The following is a 27,500-nucleotide window of genomic DNA, read 5'->3' as shown; positions in this document are numbered from 1 at the left end:
CTTACTGTTCTAACCCATTCCCTCACATCTCTTTAGAGAAGAGGTGGAGAAAGGGATTTTGGTGATCACGGTGGGTTTTTCCATACACGCCATTTCCCGTGATTTGATCAGGAACATAAAAAGGCAGGGTAAAAGGCAAGGGAACGGTAATCTCCCTTTAATTCAAAATAATTGAGTTGTGTGACTAAAAACCTGAAATGCTAATGCTGAAGTTTCCAGTTCAGAACACAATTCTCATTCAAATAGGCTCCAGGTTCTCCCTGGGCCAGACGTGAGGTGTTCTCAACTAGGTGGAGGGGGATTAGACCTTTACCTCAGGATATTCAGACCCGTTTCTCACTCAAACATGGCTGCCACGATCTGATTGGCTTGAGGAGATTAAGCAACAGAAGCGCAGATTTGTTCAGTTGGGAAATCACGCATGAACACCAGGCCTTTGACGCCGACACCTCGGTTTGGTTCAAAACACCTGACACAAGTAGCATCCTATTCCATTCCAGTCGGATGTAGTTTATGTAGGTGCGCTTTTAAATATATACTTCACATAAATAAACTTCAACGCCTATCAAAGTGTTGCAGAAAATGTGTTGTACATTCTGTGTTTTCCTTGTGGGGCGGTGCCACAGTATGAAAATAAACAGGACACCGAGTCCTACTCCATCCCAACCTGCACCTTGTAGCCAGGCTCGGATAATAAACAAGAAATACCTCCTGCTCAGCAGGAATGCACTGTGGGATTGGCGCTATCCATGATACAGCCCCGGTCTGAGGGAGAATCTCACGTGTCAAAACAGTCCAAATATTCTCTCATCCAGCGGAGGGAGTGTTATCTTAGACATGAGTGTCTACAGTCACCAGGGCCGACTGAACAGGCAGCAAACAGCCATTTTACAGCACGCAGCCAGGAACCACGGCACATGACACAACGTCCAACCTACGATGACTTTGACTGTATGACGGCCGCATATGTGACCCAGGCTGACCGGGATCCACAGTCCGGAATCGGAAAGACACTATGCAAATATATACTAATTCATGAACTATGGTAATATCCCAAACATGAGTCAGACACCTACTGAGAGAAAACATAAGAGAGGGAGGGAGAGAGAGAGAGAGAGAGAGAGAGAGAGAGGGAGCGAGAGAGAGAGATTTGTGCTGTTAATTTCTTCCAACCCATTAGACCTAAAGCGATGGTCATTTTCAGACCCTGTACTGCTCAACAACAGTAGAACCAGACACTTAGCGTATGTGACAACTGGATGACTGAGTATCTCTTAGTGTGTGTGTGTGTGCGAGCTTTTATGAATGCCTCCCATCACAGCCACAGCAATGCCCACTGTCACACTTTCATGCACACACACACACCCCTTCCATCCACGCAAATACACACTTCTCGCACACATTTTTTGGAAGGAAACAAAAAAAAAAAACACCCTGAATTACAGCAGGACAATAGGCAAAAGCAGGTCACCACGGCAACGAGCTGAGAGGGGACTGGAGCAGGGTGTGTGTATGTGGGATGGGAGGGGAGTCGGCGTCTGAGGTTGTGATGAAGGGGGTGGGGGGGTGGGGGGGGGGGTGCTGTTACAGGAGCAGCTGTTGCATTAGATTAGTTGATATTGGAGGGCCACACTCACTTCACTTCTCCCTAACTCTACTCAAACTCACTCTCTCCAACTCCCTAACACCCTCTCTCTTTCTCTCTCTCTCTCTCTCTCTCTCCAGATTGCTAGAAAGCTCCTTCATTCTTCAATTTGCTATGTCTCCAAACCTGTAAGTGTAGTTAGCAACACAAGTAATGTAACATTTGGTGCATGAAGGACAGTTTGGTACATATGTGACCCATCAGCTTGGTGTTTTTCCTCTCCCAGTCACTTTTTCTTCTGCACCATCTTAACATTCCTCCTTTTCTCTGCCCTTCAACCCTTCCGAGTTCCCCTCCCGCTCTCTCTATGGGGGGTTGCTTCTTCCCTTTCAATCCCCCACCATCTCCCTCTCCTCTTCCCCTCCTCTCTCCCTCTTTTTTTTCCCCTTTCTGCCTCTCCCCGGCCACTCATCTGTCTCCACAGCATGTGTTTGCCTTTCACCAAATTTCATTCAAAGGGAGCTGAGCCGGACCCAGTTCAAAAGTATAGAAGCCAAAAGCACAAAAAATACGATACGACCACGGAAAAACAGCCGACAAAACAGATAAACAAACAAACAAACAACCTAATACTGTAGCCGGCGGAGCACAACAATCAACGCCCACGCCGCATTTTCCTTTCTTTCAGTCTCCTCTTACACTTTCAAAATTTGCCCTTTTTCTGGTCTTAGAATTTCTGAAATTAGGCAGTTTTGTCCTGCCATTTGTCAGCTGGAAAGGGGGGGGAAGTGAGCAAAAGAGGGCAAGAAACATGTCAACATATTTACAAAGAAAGCAGAAAGAAGTCAAAGGGACAGGGGCAGCAGATGAATATAATAATAGGACAGGTACAGAGAGGCAGGAGGTTTCCACAAGCACATGATGGTGTGTGATGTCTACAAACAGATACCACATTTCACTGTTCAGTGTTGTATTTTCTCTCTGTATGCTTTACCTTTCCAAACTGGTCAAAGTATTGCTTCACATCTTCAATGGTGGTATTGACTGACAGTCCTCCGACAAAGATCTTCTTTGTCCTGGTCACCAGCTAGCAACACAAGAACAAGAAGAAGAAGAAGGCATCATTACCACTAATCACATTAGCCAAGGGGGAGATGCTAGTGATAAAGAGACTTGTGTTTGTTGGTGTTTATCTAATCTGCAATGGTTTCTGAATGCTCTACTCAGCATTCAGGCTAATTCAGTTCAATTTAAGGCCCACGGCATTCAAAGGGGAGGGGGGGGGGGGGTCAAAACTGAGTATTGACACACAGTTATGAGTAATGCCTGCTGCTCAAGAGTCGATGTATTTGTGCGTGCGCGTTCGTGTATGTGTGTGTAAGTGGGCGAGCATTCATTCATGTGCGTGCCAGTAACTATCTGGAAGGCACAAATGAGCATGTGTGCCTGTGTGTGTGTGTGTGTGTGTGTGTGTGTGTGTGTGTGTGTGTGTGTGTGTGTGTGTGTGTGTGAGAGAGAGATTGTGTGTGTGTGTGAGAGAGAGATGCTGGCTGCTGGAGGGTGGGGTCAGGGTAGGGGGTCACAGTGTCAGGGTGGACAAGTGGATTGCTGCCCCTCCTTGGTCACGTGCCCGACTCTAATCCCAGCCAACCGGGGCTGAGTGATTAGGAGTGACACATGACATCATCACTACTCCTCCTTGCTGTTAACCCTTTCAGGACGCACTCACCTTGGGCTGGGCTCGACGGGGAAACGCCACCTTTGGGTCGATCTGGAGGGGAGAGACGAGGGAGTGAGACGGTTAGGAAAGACACTCTGTCGATTTTGACAACACTCGCTGAAAAGCATCAGATTATGGCAACGAGGCACAAATTTTAAGTGGTCCTAGTAAGACTTAAGAGTTCTATTGCAGTTTTAACCGTGATGATTGTAGCAGGCCAACACTATTATATCATATAGGGTAAGTGGATAGGATATGTGTATCAACTGTAAATTAAAAAAGGTTAAGCAGAGAGCAAACATTTTCATTTCTCTTCTGAAAAGACTGGGAACTAGTCCTCCAGTCAACCAGAGGACCCGGGTTCAGGCCCCCATGTCAGAAAGCAAAGTGTCCTTGAGCAAGACACTGAATCCCTGCCAGCTCCAGATGTGGTGTTCTGCATAAATTGTGTAAGGTATAATGTTCTAACTAGAATTAGTTATAGCACTGAGCCTCTAGGTCTGATTCCATCAGAAAGCCTACGAGCCCAGAAATAGAAAGTATGCTAATCTTTGAGTATGTATAGTAGACCCTTGTTTATGCAAGCCTCAAAAATCCAAACGGACCAGCCAAACAAACAGGAGTAGGGAACAAAATACACAGACGCAAATACATTCTCTTAATTGTGTGAATTATTTTGATTTGTGTGTTGAAACACGACTAAATGCATCTTAAGCACAAATTAGGCAGAGCACGGCCGCCACGATCTGAATCTTCTAATATTGTGAATACCTTTAGGATGGGTATTTCTTAAAAAAAATGTCACAAATCCAGACAACCTCCAGTCTGGATTAGCCAGATTTCACTATATCCATATTTTTCCCCCAGTGGAATGTCTCAGCAGTGGTCAAGGTTACAGACAAAATTAGAACCAAATGAGTTTTGAATGAGCTGGCCTTTAATAATGCTAAATATGCAAAGTCTGGTCTGGCATTTTAAATTTGTGTGGAATTTCATGTTATTCTCACTCAATCCAACAAGACTGATGAGTTTAGGTCATATGACCTTGTGGCGTATTACTGACTTAGAATTCCATCTTTATTCTAATAATTGCATGTGTGAAGCAAAATCCCCTCTGTCTTAAACAGCAGGTAGAGGTATTGAATTGATATTGGGATCCTCTCAAATGGGCAGATATAATTACTGATAATGTTAACAAAATACACAATACAAGTGACGGCATTCATGCAACGTTCTAATAAGCGCTTCATCTCTCACCTGCTATAATTTCCCTCTGTCTGATGCCAAATCTACAGACAAAAATATCTCATGAGGAACTTTAATTCCCTGAGATTTACTATTGGTTTGAGAGCAAAACATCTAAGTGACCAAGATGTGGACGCAGTGTCCTTGGGGGGGGATTGGAGAAGGACTTTGCACCTTGAAGTGGGACAAAGACGAGAGGAGTCATGTCACCTCCAGCTGGTCCGAACACAGAGACAAAGGTGACAAGGACACGCAAAGCCGCCCCAACGATCCACAACAGCAGTGCAACAGCCGAGCGCTCTCACAAACATGGCAACACGGCATTCCGTACAGGATCAGCGCTTAGTGTGCCAAATTTAACTTTATAAATGCCTGGCTTGATATTGTTTGATTACCAACACAGTGACTATCCTACTCTGCAGACTTCATTAGAAGACAAAAAGATGACGAGACAAAACTGGAACCGGCAGAAAAAGACACTCGGCTGACAGAGAATGAATAAATGACAATTCTCGTAAAAGTGCAGATGTAGCTATTGTTGTAGAGGTCTCGGTTTTTACTGCATGCACTACATGCAACAATGCACTAGTACTGCTACTAGAACTGTTTTGAAATATTTTGATTATTTCTTTTTCCAAGTGCAAGGAATGGCCTGACACCTAGTTGTTTCAGACACACAATTATTATGGCAAAATATACAATGCACAAACAGCAATTGAGAGAGAAGAGGTTGTAGTGAAATACAACACTATGACAGAGGCATGATGGAGGACTACTACAATAGGCAGTAGTGTACAAATTCATCATTAAACGTATTATATTGTATTGTAAAATGTATTCCATTCTAATACACAAACACTTATATCCTGGTGTATTACAACACTTAGTACATTTTCAAAACATTCACGGTGTGAACTGTTCTGGAGGGACAGAAGCAACCTGGCCTGTGTGACTTGGGACCTAAAGCATGTGAAAGCGCTAAGAGGACAGCAGCGCAGGACTTAGACATTAATAGGCTCTTCTGTTCAGGTCACTCCACCAGCGTTTTAACTGTTTTAACAAGACTACAGGATATGAGCTGCCCTAAAGCGATTATGAGACAGAGACATAGACCATGGGCTTACAGTGACAGTGGTCAGATACCTGCTCCCATGTGTGTGCACTGACACAAGGCCGCAGGCACACAACAATAGCCGTGATAAATAGAGCGACATCTTGTTTGCAAAAAATTCTGCATCTTCCAAGCTTGTCAGCAAACAATATAACATGCAATCTGAGCAATCAAGGGCCAGTTCACTTTTTTTAACACCATTTGTAACTTTCTAATTTGTTTCTTTGTAACAAGCATTTCATCTTGAATACTGCTTGGAAGCACCACCACTCCTCACATGTCGGCAAAACATCAAAGTTTCATGTACTCCACTTATCAAGAGAGTATCCTGATAAACAGCCTAAAACACAGTAGGTTACCAACCAGACTACGTTAGGCCTAATGCGATATCTATAGTAGTGCTGCTACAGCTAAGTCATGCCATGCTGTTAAAAATCATCCCAGTTGAGCAAAATAACGGAATATATCTACCATATGTAGTTTCTACATCTGGCTGTGCTCGGAGGAAAGCACAGGTGTAATAAATGAAGACTAAAGCATCTATCAGAGACTCTGCATGCTAGACTGGCGGGTTAGCCTCGAGGAAGACAGATAGGCCACAAAGCAAAAGTAAAATGACTTAGCCAGGTCACTGTTTGCAACACTCAGAAATAGCTCTTTATTCCTGGGACAGAAAGGCTTGAAATTTGAGAGGTGACTCCATGATGTAATGAACCCAATCAGTTGAAAATGTGACTACTAAATACTACGGAATACCGTTAAACACTGGAGTAGTTTCGTCAGATTTTTTTTTTACATTGAGAAAGAGTTAGGACTGAGTGTTCATGAAATGGTCTGACTAACTTATCCGTCCTGCTTCATGACATCCAACCTCTACTGAATCTAAGTAGCATAGTGACGGCAGAGCCTACAATATGATTTTAGTGGTTTAGCTTTTAAAGACTAGACTAATCTACAACCGATAGTCACCTCACATGGCCCAGCCCGTCCACCAGTGTAACAAACTGAAACAAACAAACAAAACAAAAAAATGGCACGTCAAATTAATACACACAAAAATCCTAGGCAGCAAATAATTGCAAAGTAACATAACAGTATAGGCAACGCTTTAACACTTTAAGTGAAGAACAAAAAACACTTCCACTCTAAGCTCCAGAGATAGATAGATAGATAGATAGATAGAGAGATAGAGAGATAGATAGATAGATAGATAGATAGATAGAAAACAATTGAGAGAAAGAGAGGCAAAAGAGAGAGCAGGTGAAAGAGAGTATGCAGAAAGAGAGAGAGAGGCCATTCATTTGGAAAACAGAGAGTCAGCCCATGAGAAAGTGGGTCTGTCCAGTGTAGCGGTGCAGTGGGGCCGTCCCAGCAGGCAGCCCCTCTGATTTCATTAATTAACAGGACAAAGAGGACAAAACAGATGGGCCCGTAGAGGAACTGGGGCTCCCCTGCTACCCCCACAGGCACGCACACACACACACACACACACACACACACACACACACACACACACACAAGTACCCACATAATACAGTGTAAACATACACACCAACATCACCAAACACCAACCCATGTATACATACAAGCTACAAAGTTACACACACGTGCAATTAAACAGGCAAGCATGCACAAACACACACTGTACATGCATGCTTATACACACACACACACACACACAACAACCACCTCTCCCAATCTTTTAACGACAAGCCTATCTCCATACACATGTTGTACCTACTTTATAAACATGCACAGTGTGTCACAGTCACACACACACACACACACACATTCAAACTCTCACACACTGTGCAACCTGCCAAGCCGCTGCTTCCAAAGACTCACAACAAAATGGCCAACAACACGTTGATAGAAGGCAGTGTAGGCGATCCCACTATGGCAATATAATCAATACAAGCTCAACAAAAAGCTATAAACACAAGAGGAGACAAAAGGAGTTGGCGTGTCAATGCATGGACAGAGAGAGAGAGAGAGAGGGAGAGAGAGAGAGAGAGACTTGGTTTGGGCCCAGGCCAGCAGGGTCAATCTGCACAGCTGAACAATGGCACAGTAATTAGTTAACGAAGCTCGCTAATGAGGACCCCCAACCCAACCTCACCCCACCCCTACGACCCTGCTAGAGTGGCTCGCCAGGGCGGGTGTGTGTGGTGGCGGTGGGGGGGGGCGGGCGGGCGGAGGTGGAGGGTGTGGGGTGGAGGGCACCCTGCCTCCACCTATAGAACAGGTCCGGGCTTTAGCCTCAGCCCTGAGCCTCTACATGCACCTCGGAAGCCCAATCCAGTTTGTTTCCTTCAATCCGATTAGTTGCTTTTCAGATCTATACTAATTACAGCGCAGGAGCTGGGCCTCTCTCTCTCTCTCTCTCTCTCTCTCCCTCCATCCCCCTCTCCAGTCTTGTCCACGTCAGCATTAACAGCTAATCTCCAGACAGCTAGGAGCTAGTGCTAGCATCTAACTCCGCTAACCAGGTCTTGAACCAGCAGCCATCGCTGGCTCTGGCGCCAGCGGGCCTGTGTGGCTCAGTCCGCAGAGCCCGGCGCTAACATATGTCGTCGCAGTGCGTGGCTGTAGATGAAAGCAGCCATATTAGCACCATGCTGTTGGTTCCTACCTTCACAAACAGAGTCGTGCCAAAAGTAGCCACGACCACCTACTACACTTCTAAAGGGGCATACCTGTTCGTTTGGTGTAAAAAATATTAAGAGCAAATAAAGAACCATCTCATCATCATATATTTCCTATTTATGCTTACCAAAACATGTGGAGTCACTGTGGTGTACTACATGATCTTGTAGTACACACAAATATTTATCAGCCACCACTTTTTTTCTTATGAGAAGCGTAGCATTACACTTTATTTTGCATCCTTCCCAAGCATTTTGGGACACTGTACTTTGAAAATAAAAAATACTAAATTATAACACATTACTAACACATTATCCCTTAATACATTATTCATACGTACTGCCTACTGCACCATGCTTATGAGTGACAAATTCAACTAATTTATGAGAGCTGAAAAGTGCACAATAAACCTTCCCATAGATTAGAACAGATCAATGAAGCAATGCCTTTATAGAGAAATTCTACATCACAAATCACACAGACGCCATTTAGTCTCTTCTCATCTCGCTTAGAAACACACCGGTAATAAAGCCACACCAAAACGTCATTTTGCCCTCTTCCGAGTGAATGACAAGTGGTAGCGTTGCAAAGAGTATTTAATCGGTTCCTTTCTCTTTCCCATAACCGGTCCCAGCGAAGTTGTTCTCCAAGAAAACAAATACCAGTTGTGTTCTTCTTCTCTGTCCAGAGGAACACAACAGCACACCACTGCCCTAAGGCCATCTATTCTGCCCCGACAGGAAATCTAACCTCTTACCAAAACAACTTCAATAGACCTCTCTCCACAAAGGAAAGGCTAGCTCTCGTTTATTGCATTTTAATTTTACAGCACGATGCATGTGTTCACAGAATTTTTTTACTTATTGTGCTCAATCAGTATTTAGCCTGTGGCTTACATTTTGTAAGGATGGATAAAACCATAATTGATATAACAGGACTGTAAATGTTTAATATCATTTCTAACCAGTGCTACTAACTGTGGCGTGGACCTTGCACCAATTATGCAGTTCCACCACGCCACACGTTTTACCTCTATTCTTTGGTGTACTTTACAGAACACCCTGTTGCTCTGTCAAACCGCTCTCATTCACCTTGCCCCTCTCCCTCCTTCCTTTCTCTCAGGTTCTTTTCTCACCCTCCATGGGGCGAGCGTAAAAAAACATTCAAAGCATAGAACATTCTTCCTAATTCCAGGGAGGAATGTCAGCCTCCTTCTTCTCCTCTCATCTCATGCTGATCAAACAATAGCTATCCTCCTCCAACTGGGGAGAGAGGGTGGGAGAAAGAGTCCAGGGGAGAGGCAGAGACAGAATATGCAAAGAAAAAATATGAACATAGAAAATAATTAAAAGAGTGGACAGGTGCTGGAAATGTTACAGGGATTGGTCCCTTAAAACAAACCGTTATTCAAAATACTGGCTATCGGTCTCGAGTCTGTGTCCATGTGTACATAATTTAATCCGCAGTTTATTCAAAGCTGCTTCTGGAAGGTTTTTTTTAGTTTATATAACTGTAAAAAGTGGAAACCCAGTTACCTAGAATAGTGTGTGAGTCTAGAAATTAGCTGTTTCGCTGTTGTGACCCTACACTCCCACCACGTTGGCTCATTTTGCCGTTATATTTTTATGTGACTATCTTGGAATTAGGTTATAAGCAGTAAAAAAAAACATTTTGAGTCATTACTGCCTTTAACTATATAGTCCAGTGTGTAAATCTGAGATCTGAAAAAACAATTGGGGCTATTATTTCAAAAATGAAAAGAAGACAAAATGGCAACCGTGCCCCAGTTGGAAGCGCATGGTTGGTAAAATGTTACTGCGGCGCGCCTCCTGGACGGACTGCTGCCCCAACAACCTGACATCCAAAGCTGCATCTGAGTTGTTCACACATTATTATTGTTTAGCCTTGTGCTGTATTTTGGTTTATAATGGGGCAACGCCTAACCCCACCGGTGGCCTGCCAAGCTGAGCTTCCAAAAGCCTCTGTCTCCAAACCAGTATTAGCATCACACACACACACACACACACACACACACACACACACACGGTCTGCTTCTCAAAGTCTCCTGCAGTACGTAGTTTTAAGAGGTAAAATGACTCATAGTTTAACACTTTGCAGTTGCAGTTGCTTAGAACTTATTTCCAAGCTCACTGAAAAATAACCGTTTGACATAAATGAACCAGCAGTGATGCTGGGTGGAAGGTGCTCCTTTGTTATAACTGTTACAGAAACAGCGACTTTCTACCTTCTTCTAGAGTTCCAAGGACCCAGTTTTTTTTCACAAGTTCAAAGATCCTCCCCTGAGCCACATACAGCAGCTTTAAGCTTAATAAACGTTTATCATCGCACCTCAAAACACACCCAACACTCCCTGATACTCTCTCTATCTCTCCCACACACACATATATCCCAAAGTATAAAGGTCTGACGTGACACAACATTGTGTGTGTCAGAGCTCTGCTATCAAACAGCTGAGTCTCATAAGGTGATGTGAAAAAGCTGTGAAGTTGTTATGGAGACATAAATCCCATCAGGCTGTGGAGTCACAGCACTGTCCCCTGTGGCTGCTGTCACCCCCGGCAACCGGCCTGCTCCAACAGCCAACCAACCAACCAACTTCACCCTTCTCCACCCCTAAGCCTCTCCTGCCTTTCTGTGCCACTGATTTTCACTCTCAAATGATCCTATGGTGTGTGTGTGTGTGTGTGTGTGTGTGTGTGTGTGTGTGTGTGTGTGTGTGTGTGTGGCTAGGAAAGACCACAAGCTGTCGAAGACACACCCATTCGTATAACCTATCTACATGACCAAGACAGGAGCGTTCGCACCTTTATAGAGATTCAAATCTGAGCCGGCACTAGGCCTTTGTGCTGCGAGTGTGTGTTTCAATGACAATCTACAAAAGGTACAGTAGCTTACGGACATTTCTACAGGAAAATGAACCTGTAAAGTCTCTCCAAACTACACAGGAGTCGCCATAAATCAGGGATTCCCACACTTTTTCATGTCAAGCACCCCCATACAGGGACGCTTTAGACCCCAGACCCCCATTTGATAAAGGGTTTATCCCATTTAACCCCACTGGATTCGATTTTTGATGCGTGTCTGTACTGCAGGGAGGAAATTAACTGGGGAGAATGAAACGTCCAATCAGAATAGCAGTTCTTACACATTCTCTCCTAACTTTATCCGATTGTATCACTATTGAAATTAAACTAACCCTCATTCTGCTGCATGGGGCCCCATGAAGCTCCCCAGACATCAGTTTGGGAACCACTGCCACAAATGATTCCTTTCCTCAAACTGTTTGTTTTTTGTTTTTTGTTTTTTTGAAGAATTGACAGAGCTGCCACCAAACACTGCTGTGTTTTTTCCCCTGCAAAAAAAACCCTGTGAGTTCCCTGCAGAAAAAAAAACCCTGTGAGTTTTGCAGGGGCTCCTACCCCATTCAGGTCCCCAGGTAACCATGGCAATGAAGACCAAGAAAGAACGCTTTCATGTTGGCGCCCTGAACCGGGATTTGGAGGGGGAAATGAGCAGGGAGAGAGGGGGGGACTGCTCCAAACTGCACTCCTCAACTTTACAAGCCATACGGTGGGAGGAAAATGCACCGAGGGGGAAAAAAATGCTACACAGGATCTGAATGACTGTGTATGGGGAAAGTTATTCAAGACAACTGGCACCATCCAACTCTAAAGTTTTAAAAGCAGAACTTACCGTTTTAGAATCCAGCTCGTGTCTGTTTTGCGCCAAAACTTTATCCACACCAGCTTGTTCTGCGTATGTTACAAACCCGAATCCCCTGCAAGCAAAAAGCAACAAACACTCAGAATGCAAACTCACTGTCGTCTCATCCAAACACTCTCATGGAAACATGCAGGCATGAGGCATCCAGTGATAGGACGGCGGAGCGCACACGCCTCCCTTACCTCGACCGCTTGGTAACGGGATCCCGCATCACCATACACTCCTTCACCTCGCCAAATTTACAGAAGTACTCCTTCAAGCCCTCTGGAAAAATAGCGGCAATAACGTTAAATCGAGAAATGGGGTACGGTTTTACGACAGGCCTTATGAAACTACAGGCTGGCAGTGAGTGGAGAGACAATGGGGTCGGGCGGACCACGTTGTGTTTGTGTCCCTCCAGTCCTCAGAGGAACACGGGCTATTTGGCCATTCAGCATAATAGCCCATTAGGCCCTGCGGACCACAAACAAAGCTGCACTATGTGTGACGATTGCTGTTTTCGTACAGCGGTGATCTACTGGCCATCGCATCTCAGAATAAACTGTATTCACCCTGTAGCCTGCGCTCAAGGTCTTAAAATAAATGAATGGATTGAGCGGAGTAAAGCTGGGGAGCAACAATGAGGAAAACAAAACGCTGAGCATCAAAATGGTCTGAACTTCTCAGCAGTAGGTGGTGTAACATACAAATGCCCGATCGCTTCCCCGCTAAATTACGCTTTCTCTCAATATTAATGCAATAATTACATAAGAAAACCAGACAAGTCGTTGTACAGGCTACGCATTTCCAGTGTTAATCTCCCAGCGTCTCAGCAAGTCTAAATCCCAAGAGCTGATCCTTATTGAATAGGAGGCTTTGATTTAGACTGAACTATTCACTCCGTTTCTCATAAACTCCAGCAAGCTCCCCAAGTAAAGTATAGGAGCAAATATTAGGCTATGACAAATGTATTATATAAGAACAAATTAGCACTATATAGGGCTTTCACCCACAGACTTATTAAAGTAGCGTGCGGGACAGCTCACCTTGTGTTGTCTGCCAACTCAGACCCCCGATGAACATTTTGCTGAATGAGAGAAATAGAAGCCGTGAGTCATATAGAATAACACATACCTTTCAATCACAATACAGGTAATAGCAGCCCCCCCCAAAAAAAAAAAAATTGAGGACTTGGATATAATATAGCATCAATAAAGTAAGAAGAAAACATCGGCCATGTTGCGAAGTCACCAATTGGCCAGTCGGGCCGTTATAATCCCCTAGAGGAGGGAAAAAACAGAGAGAGAGGGTTTTCCAGATGATGAAGGGAAAGTTGCAGCGTGCCTTTCGGGGAGCGAACCGAGACAAACAAGCTGGAGAGCGGGCAGGGAGCAGCGGTGCGCCCGTGCCTCCTCTCTGCTGAGCGGATCCCACACAGCATGCTTGTCTTTTGTCTCGGCGCTGCTCCGCTCCGCACTCAACTCAACTTAAGTCCAAGGTGAACTCCTGCAAAAAAAAACAAACAAACCAACAAACCCGGGGCCGACAGGCAGGCACAAGCGAGGCGGGCGGGAGAGGAGGCTTTACCAGGGGTCGTGGGGGGAGTTGTCCGTGGTGGAGGACAGGCTGCTTTGGCTCCCTTCCGTATCCATTCTGCTCCACTGGTATATTCCCGCACTGTGAGGCGAGGAGAGGCAGTGAGCTCCACTGCTGCTGCTGCTCCAGACTCAGGGGCGGGCGGTTGAGGGGGGTGGGGGGGTGGAGGGGGGGGGGGGGGGTGGGGGGAGAGGCGGTCGGTGGATGGGGGGAGGTGGGGGTGGTTTCTCTAAAAGGAGGAGGGACGAGCGAGGAAACGCACACACACATATACACATACACACGCAGGCACGCACACACACACACAAAGAGACTCCGCCTCTACCTCGTTTTCCCGTAGCCTACCCCCGACTCGAACCTCCCTCCCTCCCCTCTGCACGTTGCCTGCCTTTTATTCATGCTGCCAGTGGCGCTCTCTGTAGTGTTTCCCCGCCGCTCATGTCATTGGTTGATCACAACAACATGGCCCATTAAAGCGTTTTGAATGTTTTGAGATCTACGGTAGCTTATCTCCATGGGATACTGTAACATTATAATGGGGAGAGAGTGAGAGAGAGAGAGCAGAGATCGAGTAAAAATTGCCAGGAATCTATTTGAAAGCCATATATACATTTTTTTAAAATACCTCAGTGGGGCATTCAGGACCAGTGTTCCCTTTAAGCTGTGTGTATCTGTGCAAGATCATTTTTATTATTGACTAAATAATAGGCCTAATATCTTGTCAGTAATCAGTAATTGTTCCACATTCCCAAAGAAATGTAGTTGATATGAGCAGGTTTTGAAGTATTGGTGGCATATGATATTAGATGCTATGCCATACCTTATGGTTTAGTGAACTGATGCCTCTGTAGCCGGGATACATGCTCTAAACCTTTTTAGTCAGAGACTAGATTACAAAGAAACAGGCATTAGGCTATGAAGTCAGGGGAATACTGTTAGCTTTAGATTGAGAAGAGGATGACGAATGGCAGGAATAGTCACGGTCCAATTCCCACAAGGGGATCATTAAAGTTTAATCTTATGTTATGTTATGTCATACTATGTTATATTATGTTATCTTATCTTTTGCCCTACTCCCATCCAGCCATGATCCACTCTGCGTATCCCCTGTCCATTCAGTTTTTAACCCGAACCCAGTCTTCACCAGCACCAGGTCCAATCCTTTTCTTACCCCCAAGCCACAGCCAAATACATCCTTCAAACCCTCACCCAGCCTCCATTCACTCTGACCCCTCACTCTCATCCAACCAACCCTTATTCAGTCCCCATCCATCAATTATCCTTGGTCAGCCTGGCTCAATCTTCATCCAACCCTCAGCCCACCTGTCCCTATTGCCCAGCTCTCATCCTAATCCATTACATCCAGCCCTCTACATCCCTCATCCAGCTCTTTTTCAGTCCTCCGTTCGCCCCCCTCTGACCCCCATCCAGTCCATCTAAACCTGATCCTACCCAGGTTGGCGCCCCACTCTCCCACCCCACGTGACAGGCTGTCCTAACCAGCTAAGTGGCAGATTAGCAGCATTACCTCTAAGTCGGCTACTTTCACGAGCCGGGCAAGGCTGGTCAGCTGAGCCCTTTCGACACCTCAGCTGCTCCCACAGCAACAGTGAACTGCTCACACAGTAATGTGAAATGCCCTCGCTCAACTCGCCAGATTGTGTCCTTGACGTACAGTAAAGACAAAAGGTCACAGCATAATATAGTCAAAACTATTTCTTAGACAAATGAGCTCAGGTGAGACAATGTTTTTTGTACTGAGCTGGATTGTGACTTGTATAACTGGTTGAGATGTAACTAGTTGAGATGAATATTAGGCCCTAGATTAGGCTACTGCTATCGGATTACAGCATCTCCCTACAGCTGGAACCCCTCTGCATGTGTAACTGTGCTTGCGTGTGTGTATTTGTCTCTTTTATGTGTGTGTGTATGTGTGCTTGTGCGTGTGGATGTGTCTGTGTTTTCTGTGTGTGTGCATGTGCGCTTGCTTGCATACAAGTGAGGAGCAGACAATGAGGCAGAGACACTAACAATCTAAAAAAAAATCACATCCCTTGCACTCACTCCTACTCCCTAAACTAAAACTTTTTGGTAATGGTTCAGTTAACATTCCCAGCCCCACATGATGATCGGTGCATGTGTTTGTGTGCATTCTGAGACGGGCCGCAGGGCGTTTGTGTGCATGGCAGTGGGGGGAGTCAGTGAGGAGAGGGAGATCAGGGGGAGGGTGTGACTGTGGCCTGGTGGACCATAGCGAGAGAACAGTATGTAGGACAGGGCCTTGCACTAGCTAGCCTATCCTGGCTAGAGCCATGGTTGGGCGTGCTGAATTTCTGCATGCATGATCAATGGCACTGAATAAAAAAGAGGGAGAAAGACAGCGGCATGGGGGAGGGGAAGGAATGAGTTAGAGAGATGTGAAAAAAAGAGACAGATAAAATAAAGCAAAAAGGCGAGACAGCGCAGGGACAAGGCCTTGTTTGTGATCATAGCACTAAAGCAAATTCCTTTTTTATAAGTGTTTATTAATTAAAAGCCGTCAAATACAAGAGAGCAAAGTGAAAGCTAAATAGAACATAAAGAAAGAGAGATTTTTGCAGCACTTGAGAAACTTTGGCTAACTTGTTTTATGGGCTTAAGCAACACTTTTGGCATATTATTCAAGTTGGTAAAGTATGTGTGGAAAGGAACAGCAACAGAATTGTTGTGTGTGTGTATGGGTGGGTGGGTCGGTGTGAGTGTGAGACGCATGCGTGTGTGATTGTGTGTGTGTGTGAGAGAGAGAGGTTTGCAGTATGCTCACATTGCACTTTTCATCTCTCTCTCCCTCCCTCTGCCTGCCCTTGCTCTGTCCCATCTCCCCTCCCTCTGTCTTGTTGTCACTCCGCCACCTCCAAACACTGAGATAGTTTGTCCAAACCAGGTCTTCACTGCCTTTGTTTCCTTGACCACAGCTGACCCGGAGTGGGAAGCTATTGTCTATCAGTGACCTCTGACCCGCCGGGGCCTGGGACCTGCTCTCCACCACCCTCCAGGCAGTTTGAAAGACAGTCGAGGAGGGGGACTGAAGAGAAAAGAGTAAGAAAGGCAACTTCTGACCAGCTGAAAAACTAGTAGCTGTGCGCCTCGGTAGCAGCACTCTCTAAAGGTAAAACCCAACATTTGCATGCAATGCCATTATGTAAACAAGCAGCAAGTGAATCTGGGAACACTTCACTGGGTTAAATCCAGACAATGGCTAATGAAAAAGGATAAAAATGGAATGTTTGTTGACGGATAAAAGAGAAAAGGAACAAGGGCAAAAAAAAATCTTTTTGAGCGGAAGCCAGGAGGCCATTTTAAAGTGCTCCATTTGCTGTGGGTGTTTTTTCCACCTGGCAGGTGGTGCGCTAAAGAAATCATTACATGAGAGAGGCGAGGGGAGGAAACAAGCACACCTGTGGTTGCCGCCAGGAGCCCCACCTCCGTTCTCCGATCACAATCCCTCCATCCCCCAGGGGAAGGTGTGGCAAAGGGAGAGAGACAAAGGGAGGAGAGAAAGGGAGAGGAAGGAAGAGATTGTGGGGGAGATTTCCAGGCCTCTTCAACAGTTGGCTGAGGTTGAGTTAGCCTTTTATTAATCTCACCAAGTGCCGCACACAAGCACACACAAACTGGACTGACGGTACTGGGAGGCTATGAAAGGCTTACAAGGGGCTTTCTAGGAGCACAAACAGACCACAAGCTATTTACCCTGATGATACAGGCTGTCAGCTGTATGAGAGTAAGAAGCAGCGGAGATGTACGCAGGGATACCGCACAGACAGATGGAGGGAAACACACACACACACACACTCACACACACACACAGAACACACACAAAGGCTTCCGGTTACAACGCAGCGAAGACTTAACACTTAAAGACAGATTGTCAATATTGCAGATGCCACCAAGGAAATTGTTATGGGAATCACAGTTTATTAATGGACTGTCTATCCATCACTGTCTTACTTATTGTGTTATAGACTCCCAGATACCTAATCGTCTATTATCTTTTGTCATGTTTACACTATGAAGAGCTTCGCTTAGCGTTAGATATCCTTTCAGCATTTCACTCCAAAATGAGACATCCGTTTGAAAGTGACATATACTCTTACAAAATGAATAATTAATAGCACAAACTGATACAGATCATCATCACTTTTTAAAGGACACTAGGTTAAGTCCTTGGTTGACAATATGAGTATTTTTAGAGATAGTGATGATGAATGATGATGAACTTCAGGTGTTTATTCTAGCGTTTTTTTTCTCTAAATTGATATATATTTTCGAATATAATTTTTCATTTTGACTTGACGTTCGCAGCTATAGGTCTGCTCTGATCATCTTTCAGGGGTGAGATGATGTCACGAGCACTTGCTGGAGATGACATCATGATACATAGATGCAGTCACGACCATCTTGGAGGCCGTCGTCATGCCAGCCTAAAGAGAATGCCGTGTAGTGGATGACTCATCATCTCTTTGTCCAGAGATTTGTAGCGCGCAAGAGAGTGTTTATACATTCAAATGACACTGCGCTCTGTGTCAACACACAGAACCAAACACCATGTTGTTGAGCGTCAAGTCAAATGTTGAATTTTCACACCAAGATCTCGGACAAAGAAGAGAAAAAGAAAGAAAGAGCGAGGCCGACAAAGAAAGAGAGAGAGTTTGGTCGGGGGCAAGAAATCCACACCAGCGGTCTCCACAGTACCTCAGCCTTAGAGACATTCACACACACACAAACACACACACACACACACACACACACACATGCACGCACAAGTGGAGTTGCAGTACGTTCCTGTATCTCTTTTAATCCTTTTTCCACTCCCCCCTCCACTTCTTTTCACAGGACCTATCAACGCCATTCCTAGCTGCTATTTATAGGAGACCACTGTCCCCCCGTCCCCCTGCCTGAGCGTAGATGTGTGTGTGTGTGTGTGTGTTGGAGGGGAGGGGGGGGGGTGCCTCAATAAACCAATGCTTCTCACTCCTAATCTCAGCGTTGTTTGAGTCATTGAACAGGATATATGATCAAGCCAGTTACAAAGATATGCGCGGTGTGTGTGAGTGTGTGTGTGTGTGTGTGTGTGTGTGTGTGTGTTGGGGGAGGGGTGAACGAGGTTAATTTATCCCACCTGTCCAGTTGTTTCCGGTGTGTGTGTCCACTGGCTGCTGAAATGTATTCCATGAAGGCTTGGGGACAGACACTTCATCTCTGGAAAGTTGGAAAGCGAGTGTGTGTGTGTGTGTGTGGGTGTCTGGGTGTGTATGTGTGTGCATGTTATTTGTGTACAGTCAAATAGGATATATTGAGATTTGTATTGTAACATCACGTGGTTCAGAGCAACATAGTGTGCTACAGTATACAGCCCCTACAGCCCAATGGAAGCCTACAGTATAGTTATTGATTTATGGGCTAACAGTTAGATTGTGCCCTGCTTTGCTGTCTGATGGATCAACAATAGACACATTAGCTCTTCACAGTCTCCTTTCCCATGTATTTAAGCAAATAGAGAGCAATAACTAGCAATAATTGGTTATTTGTATAATTGGATGAAAGGCACGCTCTGCTGCTTTCTCTCAAATCTTAATGCACCTCATCAAAAGACTCTTTTCTTGTGTCAGTAAAGAGAAAAAGAGTGTGTGTGTATGTGTAACAGATCACAACCACTCTCCCGTACCTTTATTGTAACCCCAACAGGCCATCAGCAGTCTTCTAACTGGCCAATCATCCCACAGCCCCACTCTGATGTGAGAAAGTGATGCAACCAGTAGTGCTGAACCATGCAACGTTTTGGATAAATGGAATTGATAACCAGTAAAATTTGATTTGATTTTTTATATGTGTTGCAAAAAATTTGAACTTGCTGAACAGCAACAGAGGAGAGTGATTTAAACAAGACTGAATGTACAAAACATTAGGGACACTCCCTCTTTTCATAAAGTGCACTGCTGAGGTGAATCCAGATAAAAGCCAATTATCCCTTATTGATTATTTCCCTTATTAAATCCATACCAATCACAAAGGAGAAGATGCAGATAAAAAGAAACAGATGAGTTAGAGAAGGAGTTTTAAGCTTTGAGACAATTGAGTTGTGGATTATGCAAAAGGTTCTGCAACTCAATATGACGAAGATGTCCCAAATATTTTGTACTTTCAGTGTGTTTGACATGACCTTATACAACTGAATGTGTCAGTGAGCATAATACCACGTTGTACAGGGAAAAGGAAGTGAAGCAGCAGAGGAATAGGAGAGGGATTAATTGGGAGAAAAGATGAAGAGGGAAGCAAAGAACACAAGCAAGAAAGATGATACAAAGAAGAGAATAAAATGAAAGACGAGGTAAACAGTAGAGGAGGGAATGACAGGCAGCGAGTGTGTGTATTCTCGTACATATCTGTGTGTGTGTGTGTGTGTGTGTGAGTGTGTGTGTGTGTGTGTGTGTGAGTGTGCAGCTGTGCACTGACAGAGCGAAGGGAGGCGAGGCAGGCAGAGAGAGAGAGAGGGAGAGAGAGAGCGAGAGAGAGAGAGAGGGAGAGAGAGAGAGAGAGAGAGAGAGAGAGAGAGAGAGAGAGATGGAGAGAGAGGGAGAGAGAGAGAGAGAGAGAGAGAGAGAGAGAGAGAGAGAGAGAGCAGAGGGGGTCCATTGTGGCTCTTTGTGTGGCTCAGATTGTCCTCTTCTCTGGGAAAGTGGAAACTCAACACTCCTCTCCAGAGGTCTGGTTACCAGGTGAGAGAGGAGGAAAGAAAGGGAAAAACAGAGTGAGAGAGAGCGAGGGAGGGAGGGGGGCTGCATAGGTGTGGAGAGAGGAACAGAAAGGGAGGCGAGAGAAAGACTATGAGATTTTGGACATGAGAGTTGGAAAGAGAGATGGAAACTGAGAAAGGCAGGGAGAGATCAAGAGACGAACACAGAGATAAGAAAGCAGGGCTGGAGAAAGGAAGAAGTGGAGAAAGGGGGAGAGATTTGGTTTAAAACCCACAGGACTGCTTTGGCTGCCTCCAGCTGAGATAATGGATGATCAAAGTGTGACAATCCTTAACAGATTTCAAATCGTATTGTATCCTATATCATACAACACATTACATATGGCCTGTAGATAAAGTAATATTTTGGAATTAAAATGACATGATCAGTATTTGGTCCATTCTGTGATAAAATCCTATCTAAGAATATTTAACTCAACCTCAAACTGAATATGAAATACACAGGATCGGACCATGATCTCATCTAAAGCACTTAAACCAGTTTTCATCAAGTTTTCATTATAGTAGATATGAATATGCCGACATGCTCCGGCATAATACTGTAAACTGCTGATGCTGTTGTTTTCAAAATTAAACATGAAGCTATAAACTGAAACCAGAGGTACTCATTCATAACCAAGTTATAATATAACTCCTCCTAGTGGCCAATAATGAGCCATTACACCCCCTTGTGGTCCTCGTACCAAAATAAACTCAACCCCCTTCAACCGTCTTTGGAAATGAATACAATTTACACACAATTTATATCTGAAAATGTACATTTATTTATTTATTTCACTTTTTACAAACTATATATTTTTACAAACACCACCTTTAACCCTGAACACCAAAGTTTACAAAGTACATTACAGGAGGAGGTACACCGTCTAGCTAGAACAAAGACCACTCAAATATTCCAGACATTTTCCAACTTGATGTTGATGTTCGAGGGGCATGAATGGTAAAGAAATGAATAAAAATACAGCCAATTAAACTGAGATGGGGAAGATGATTATTTAATATGACCTTAAATTCTAAGTAGAGCAATGTAACCATAACTCAGACCAAGTACACTTCTCTTTCACTTTTCCACACTGAATACACTTTGTTACAGATGTTTTTTCAGTAATACCAAACTGTTTTTATCATCATCATGCATCCTGACATCAGAACATATGAGAAAATATGTCAGAACTGGATTGTTTCTGATGAGGAGCATTATCCATAAAACTGTTGCAAAAATCGCACCTGCAATTCACTCTGACTGTTGTGCTCATTAGATGTGGTTCATCATCTTTTGTTTGATTGCTGTCAAAAGTTACAATTACAATGTAGTTAAGTCTGTTTTCAGATCTACTCCCATTTAGCTACAGAGAAATATAAAGGCTTAAAAAAAAGTGGAATCCAAGAGACCCTCGGTCACAGTCTTATACAGTACTATTGGTGAAGGGTGTGTCTGTGTCTGTGTGTATGAAAGAAAGAGGGGAGGGGGGAGAGAGAGAGAGAGAGAGAAAGAGAGAGAGGAGGGGGGAGAGAGAGAAAGAGAGAGAGAGAGACGGGGGGGAAGGGGTGATCACAGGAGTGACCATGTGTGTTTGACAGGAGTGTTTTTGTGGATGGTTCCTCTCTTCCTCCCTCGATATTATCTGGAGTGGATTGTGAAGGCGGTTGTCTCTCAGAACAGCTGCTTCTGACAAACACGGAGAAAACCCCTATGTGTGTCACTTGGAGGGTTGTGTGTGCTTGTGTGTGTGTGTGTGTTGTGGGCAGGGGGGCTTTAAAATTGCTGAGTGGATCTGTATAATCACCATTTGGTCCATTTGAGAGACACGTCACATGGGCACTGTCAAGTGATGAGTCTCCTTTTGGTATGAATGTATCTGTGTTTTCTGAGAAACAAGTAAATTAACCCCAGGATTGTTGAAGCCCCCTATAACAGAGGCTTCCTACTATTGTATGTCAGAGCAGAGACTGACATTGCAGCTATTTGATCTCCTGCAATATCCAACATATCTCCTGGAAATGACAGCAATGAATGAGTCTTTACAAACAACAGAGGCAACTCAACTGTCTGTGGCTGTGGGTGTATGTTTAAGGGTTCATGTATGTGTGTGTGTGTGTGCTGTTCGTGCATGTGCATGCATGTGTATGCATGTGTGTATATCTATATGCCTGTGTACCTGCGTGTGCATGCGTGTGTATTTGCGTGCTAGCAGGCAGGCAGGCAGGCAGGTATCACTGGCCTCCATTATAAGCATAGTCTGCCTTGTTGTGCATGACCAGTCTGTTGTCGACGAAATAGAAGCTGTCTGATCGGGTCTCGTAAGGACACTCCACCATCTGACGGACTGCAAAACAGACAACATATGCACATCAGCTATCCAGACGATTTCTCAGAATTTTACCATCCATGCACTATGGAGCCCAATGGATAAACAACCAAAAGAATGTGAAGCAATTGGGTCAGTATGACTGATCTTGAAATGCCCAAGTGCTTCAGTGGTCCTGTGTAGCTCAGTGGGAAACACTGCCAGGCTTAGAGACTTCATTCCCACTGAGGCCACCAGTGCTAACAAGAGCTGCCCAGTGTCCCCCATAATCACCATGATATATTAAACACAAGCAGTTATGCTAATGCGCTAGTTAGCAAATATTTCTATGACAACACACTTGTCTTTACATAATACATGGGCGGTGTTAATATGAACTCTGTATCTTAAAAGCATTAAGGAGTTATAATAGATTCAAGAAGTTTTTCTTCATAAATATGCAAATGTATACAGCAAGGTGCTCCAAAATCGAATCAATCATCTCCTCTATAGGGGGATCCTGTGGTGTGAGGGTGAAGTTTCAGTCATGTATTGTTCAGTATGTATTATTATTGTGTTCATAAGAATGTGTCTACACATATAGACAGACAGACAGACAGACAGACAGACAGACGCCACCATAATAACATGATGTCCCACATACCATATACCAAGATGGCGAGACATAAAAATGTATGCACTCATAGTACTGTGAAATAATCCATCAAATGACATTATCTTGTGCTGAACACCATATTCCTCACAAATGCCTGGCATGAGAAATTAAATCTTTTTTTGCTTGTGTGGAGATCTGTGCAATGTCCGTCTCCCAGAACATCACTCAGCATGATGAGCTCACACCCCAAACTCTTGCTGGAGGTGCTATTAAAAACACAGGAATATGAACTGGAACCTCATAAATTCACCTTTGCCAAGGAAGGAATCGATGTTTTTTTAGACTGCATTCTAAAGTGAGATATTCAACATTTGTGAGACCATCTCTCACAAGCTACAATACAGTATATTAGCTATATTAAGATATGCTAACAGAAGGGAATCATTTTTGAGAATCATCTGGATATTTAACATTTTTATTGATGAATTTGAGGCGGTGATTTTTCTTTCCAAAACGGGTATAAACAGGAGGAAACCGAGGACTCACCCAGGCTCTCAGACAGCTGGGGGAACTCATAGATGTGCTCGCAAGTATTACGGCTGTTTGGGATACAGAAGCCAAAGTCGAAGTCAAAGCTCTTCAACAGGTGATCGCGGAAATAGTGCCTCTCAATCATGCGGAAGTTGTTTAGAGGCCGGTTTCCGACTGTGAATTCCACCCTAATTGAATAAGAGAGACAGGGAAGAGAGAGAGAAACATTACAACAGTTATTAATGTGTAAGTAGGTAGGTTTGTGTATAATTGTTGTGTTATGACAGTCATAGGGCACAGGTTAAACCATCAGTGAGTGTGTGTAGCTGACAGAAAAGAATGCTGTAAGTGTTGTTGTGAGTGCATGGGACAGGTGTGTGTTGGTGATGTGTCAGTCACTCACGTGGCTCCCACAGTCCTCAGGCGTAGGAAGGCCGGGGTGAACTGGTAGCGTACAAATCGGCCAGCGCTGGCATCTCCCTCTCTGTTCTCCTCATCGTCTTCTGAGACCCAAAACACACAGAGGCACTTAACACCACAGATACTAACATCTATTTCTAATAAAAATGACCAGCAATGGGGCATGTTCCTTAACCAGGCACCATCATTCATTCATTTTAAGCTTACATTGGAAACGTACTGGTATTTAGCCTCAACAGCCTCAATACGTTAATAGCACCAAACAAAACATGTAGAATAATGAATTTATTTATTTTTTTAACACTTCACAAGTCAGATACTTCACACTCAACAGCCACACATGCATAACAGATCGTAAAACACAAATATAATACAAAGCAATACATCAAAACCAGACACATACAGAGAAGGCACAAGGAGCTGATGCACAGTACCAGTATGTGGAGGTTTGGCGATCTCAAACAGGACAGTGCCTGTCTCCAGGTCTCGGATCTTGAAGCGTATGAAGTCGATGTTAAAGACATTGTCCTCAGGTTTACAGAGGTAACCTGCAGCAATGGCAGACAGAATTTTGTCAGAAGCAATTTTTATTTTGTCATAATCAAACAGAATACAAAAAACACAAATAAACAATCAACACATCACACAGACACAACAATCGCAGACAGATGACAATAGCTAGTTAAGAGCTTAAATGATTTTCAAGCCGTCCAGCTTCATGTTTACACTGTTGAAGCAGGTGGTACAACACATGAACTGGCTGACATTGTTCCCAAATCCACAAAGATAACATGTACATCAATATGCTTTACTTTGATAACAGATGCCATTGTTTTGTTTACACAAACACACACACACACACACACACACACACACACACACTCACACACACACACATACACATAATATATATATGTGTATATACATAAGAAAAGAAAAAACAGATAAGATAAAGATAAGATTAAACATTTCTGATCCCTGTGGGGCAACTGGGTCATTACGCAGCAAATCGTAATATTATACAGCAAGGAAAAAAACAGAATATTTACATAATGATAGAATGTAAACAATCGGGGTTCTAGAACTTATGCAGCCAAAAAGAATATAATGTTTGGACTAATTTTAAAAGACAGAACTATACATCAAAAACACTGATTCATTATGATTTCACAATTTGATGATGTCATAAATAGTGGCATTCTTTCAAAGACAGAACTATATAAAAACACTGATTCAATATGACTTCACAGTGTGATGATGTTATGACTTGACAATTTGATGATGTCATAAATTGTGGCATTCTTTCATAAGAGCTCGTCATCAGAGGGAGAGGTGAAGCCACTAATTTCATTGCTTCAACCCTTTCACATTTTGTATATCACCTCTGTGACATTCTGCCACACTTGTTTTAATGTAATAAAGACAATGTGCAGTCTTGGGCGGTTCTATGTGACGTCACAGCAGTGCCCTGAGAGATCATAGACCAGACAATTCTTTAAAAAGGATTCACACTGATTCAATGTGACGTCATAATAAAGGGTCTAAGCGACACCACAGAGAGCTTTTGCTATGTGTCACAAATGCCTCCTCTTGTGACATATCCATTGAGGAGATAGAAAGTAAACAACATATATATATTTTTTTTATATGACAGATAGGATTGTTTAGTGGCATCAATCATGTTGTGATATCAGATGTATTCTGGAGTATAATATATTATTATCAGTGCAACATCAGCACAGGGGTTCAATTAACTCTGACGGTCTCTATTTTCAAATGACAGCCAATTAAAGCCCACACAATACGACGTCATCACCTTGTTGTTTTCTTGATTAATTTTGTTTTACTCTGAAAAGGGACTTGGTTATTCCATGTCCAGATACTGAATTCGAGTCAGTTCAGCTTCAGCAGGCCCGTCAGGCTGGAAAGAAAAGCGGTTGTCAACCAAACAACACACGCCAAGAGACACTGGAGAGGGACACAAACCTCGCGTAGCCACCCGCAGTCCTAAAACCTCCTCGGGCGTGATGTGCCCACTCTGTGCCCGCAGGTCTTCCTCCGTGACGGGCCTGCTGTCCACCTGGCTCCTCCGGGACTTAAGCCGTTTCAGGACCCCTCCGCCAGGCTTGCGGTCCCGCGGAGGAGCCGCAGTGCTGTGCCCGCTGCCGGAGACATTTTCAGCAACAGGCGCGTCGCTGCGGGCTTTAGCTCCGCTCATCACGACACGCTTCGGTCACTCCGCTTGACGGAGTAGCTGTCTTCCTTTCAGATAAATGCTAGAAGATGGCGTCGCAGATGTCGGCTGTCGAGAGACTGCTGTCGGTGAGCGGTCAAGCTCTTGTTTTTGTAAGTACATGCTGAACAGTTGCCATGACAACTCGTCCAGTGAGCCAGAGGAGGGTGTGAGGAGGGTCCTTAAAACAGCCACCAGGGGGCAGTAGGCCCTCTCTGTCACACCTCAGTTCACCAAGCCCAGCCCACATTAACTACTGTATGTCCAGGTTCAGACCTTTCACCCAGGTCGAGATAAAGATTCTGCACTCCATAGTGACTCCCCACTCATTCCTGTTTGACCAACCTACACATTTTTTTCTTCTTCTATTAGATTAGATTATATTCGATTGAACTTGATGACTTGACGTCATGAACCCTGTGGGGAAATTTGAAAATAAGATAGACAAATAGACAACTAATACAAATAGAAGCCTAATTGGACATACTGAGGATAATTCAATAAACACATAATAAGTAAATAAACAAATTCATCTAAAGTTGTTGTTGTCGCTGTTATTACTATTAGTAGTAGTAGTAGTAGTAGTAGCAGTAGTAGGCTAGTATGTAACAAATCCATGTCAATTATATATGAATTTGTTATAAAGTTTTATTATTATTAATTTCTTTTTAAGTTTTTTGTGTTTTTTTCCCTCAAGTTTAGTTTCTGAATTTATCCAGGAAGAAGTCCCACTTGCTTCATTTACTGGAAGTCAAATCAGGCTCATTTCATCATCTCTGTGGTGGTTTCTCTTCTAAATAGTACGCAGGCAACGCAAATTTACGCTGCAAAGACAAGGTGTTATGCAAATGGTGGTTTACTATGTGAATGCGATAGGCACGTCCGGCTGTTAAGATGTAGGCACTCTCCATATTAAAGCAGTGAGAGCTGGACCCAGTTCCTTTTCACTGTCTGTAAAGTGGCTGTGCGCCTCAGCCAGAACCTGTTTGT

The 27,500-nt window shown here is 44.0% G+C and overlaps 2 protein-coding genes across 2 annotated transcripts in view; both read right to left on the bottom strand.

Annotated features, from left to right (window-relative positions):
- The window catches only part of LOC139907921 (RNA-binding protein Musashi homolog 1), a 22,943-nt gene extending 9,229 nt beyond the window's left edge, over positions 1-13,714 (bottom strand). Inside the window, exons 1-6 of the mRNA XM_071894444.2 lie at positions 13,618-13,714; positions 13,077-13,117; positions 12,234-12,315; positions 12,022-12,106; positions 3,315-3,356; positions 2,580-2,672 (exon numbers count right to left, since the gene is read on the bottom strand). Of these exons, the coding sequence (XP_071750545.1) occupies positions 2,580-2,672; positions 3,315-3,356; positions 12,022-12,106; positions 12,234-12,315; positions 13,077-13,117; positions 13,618-13,682 (408 nt within the window). The 5' untranslated portion in view covers positions 13,683-13,714. The remainder of the gene's footprint in view (positions 1-2,579; positions 2,673-3,314; positions 3,357-12,021; positions 12,107-12,233; positions 12,316-13,076; positions 13,118-13,617) is intronic.
- Positions 13,715-22,636: 8,922 nt separating this feature from the next.
- Positions 22,637-26,495, bottom strand: LOC139907944 (protein unc-119 homolog B-like). Its single transcript, XM_071894474.1, has 5 exons — positions 26,264-26,495; positions 24,712-24,825; positions 24,261-24,360; positions 23,873-24,045; positions 22,637-22,749 (listed from the first exon to the last, which is right to left on the bottom strand). The coding sequence occupies exons 1-5, from the start codon at positions 26,493-26,495 to the stop codon at positions 22,637-22,639; spliced, it is 732 nt and encodes a 243-aa protein (XP_071750575.1).
- Positions 26,496-27,500: the final 1,005 nt, after the last annotated feature.

The sequence above is a fragment of the Centroberyx gerrardi genome, chromosome 5 (assembly GCF_048128805.1).
Source record: "Centroberyx gerrardi isolate f3 chromosome 5, fCenGer3.hap1.cur.20231027, whole genome shotgun sequence".
NCBI classification, from domain to species: domain Eukaryota; kingdom Metazoa; phylum Chordata; class Actinopteri; order Beryciformes; family Berycidae; genus Centroberyx; species Centroberyx gerrardi.
Note: the sequence above shows the minus strand (reverse complement) of the source record. Positions and strands in the feature narration are given on the sequence as shown.

Excerpts from the sequence above, each read along its gene's own strand:
- LOC139907944 (XM_071894474.1), bottom strand. The coding sequence starts at position 26,495 with ATGAGCGGAGCTAAAGCCCGCAGCGACGCGCCTGTTGCTGAAAATGTC. Across the intron at positions 24,361-24,711 it reads CGCCAAACCTCCACATACTG|AAGACGATGAGGAGAACAGA; the intron begins GTACTGTGCATC and ends TTTGGGTCTCAG. Across the intron at positions 22,750-23,872 it reads CCAGCTGTCTGAGAGCCTGG|TCCGTCAGATGGTGGAGTGT; the intron begins GTGAGTCCTCGG and ends TCTGTTTTGCAG.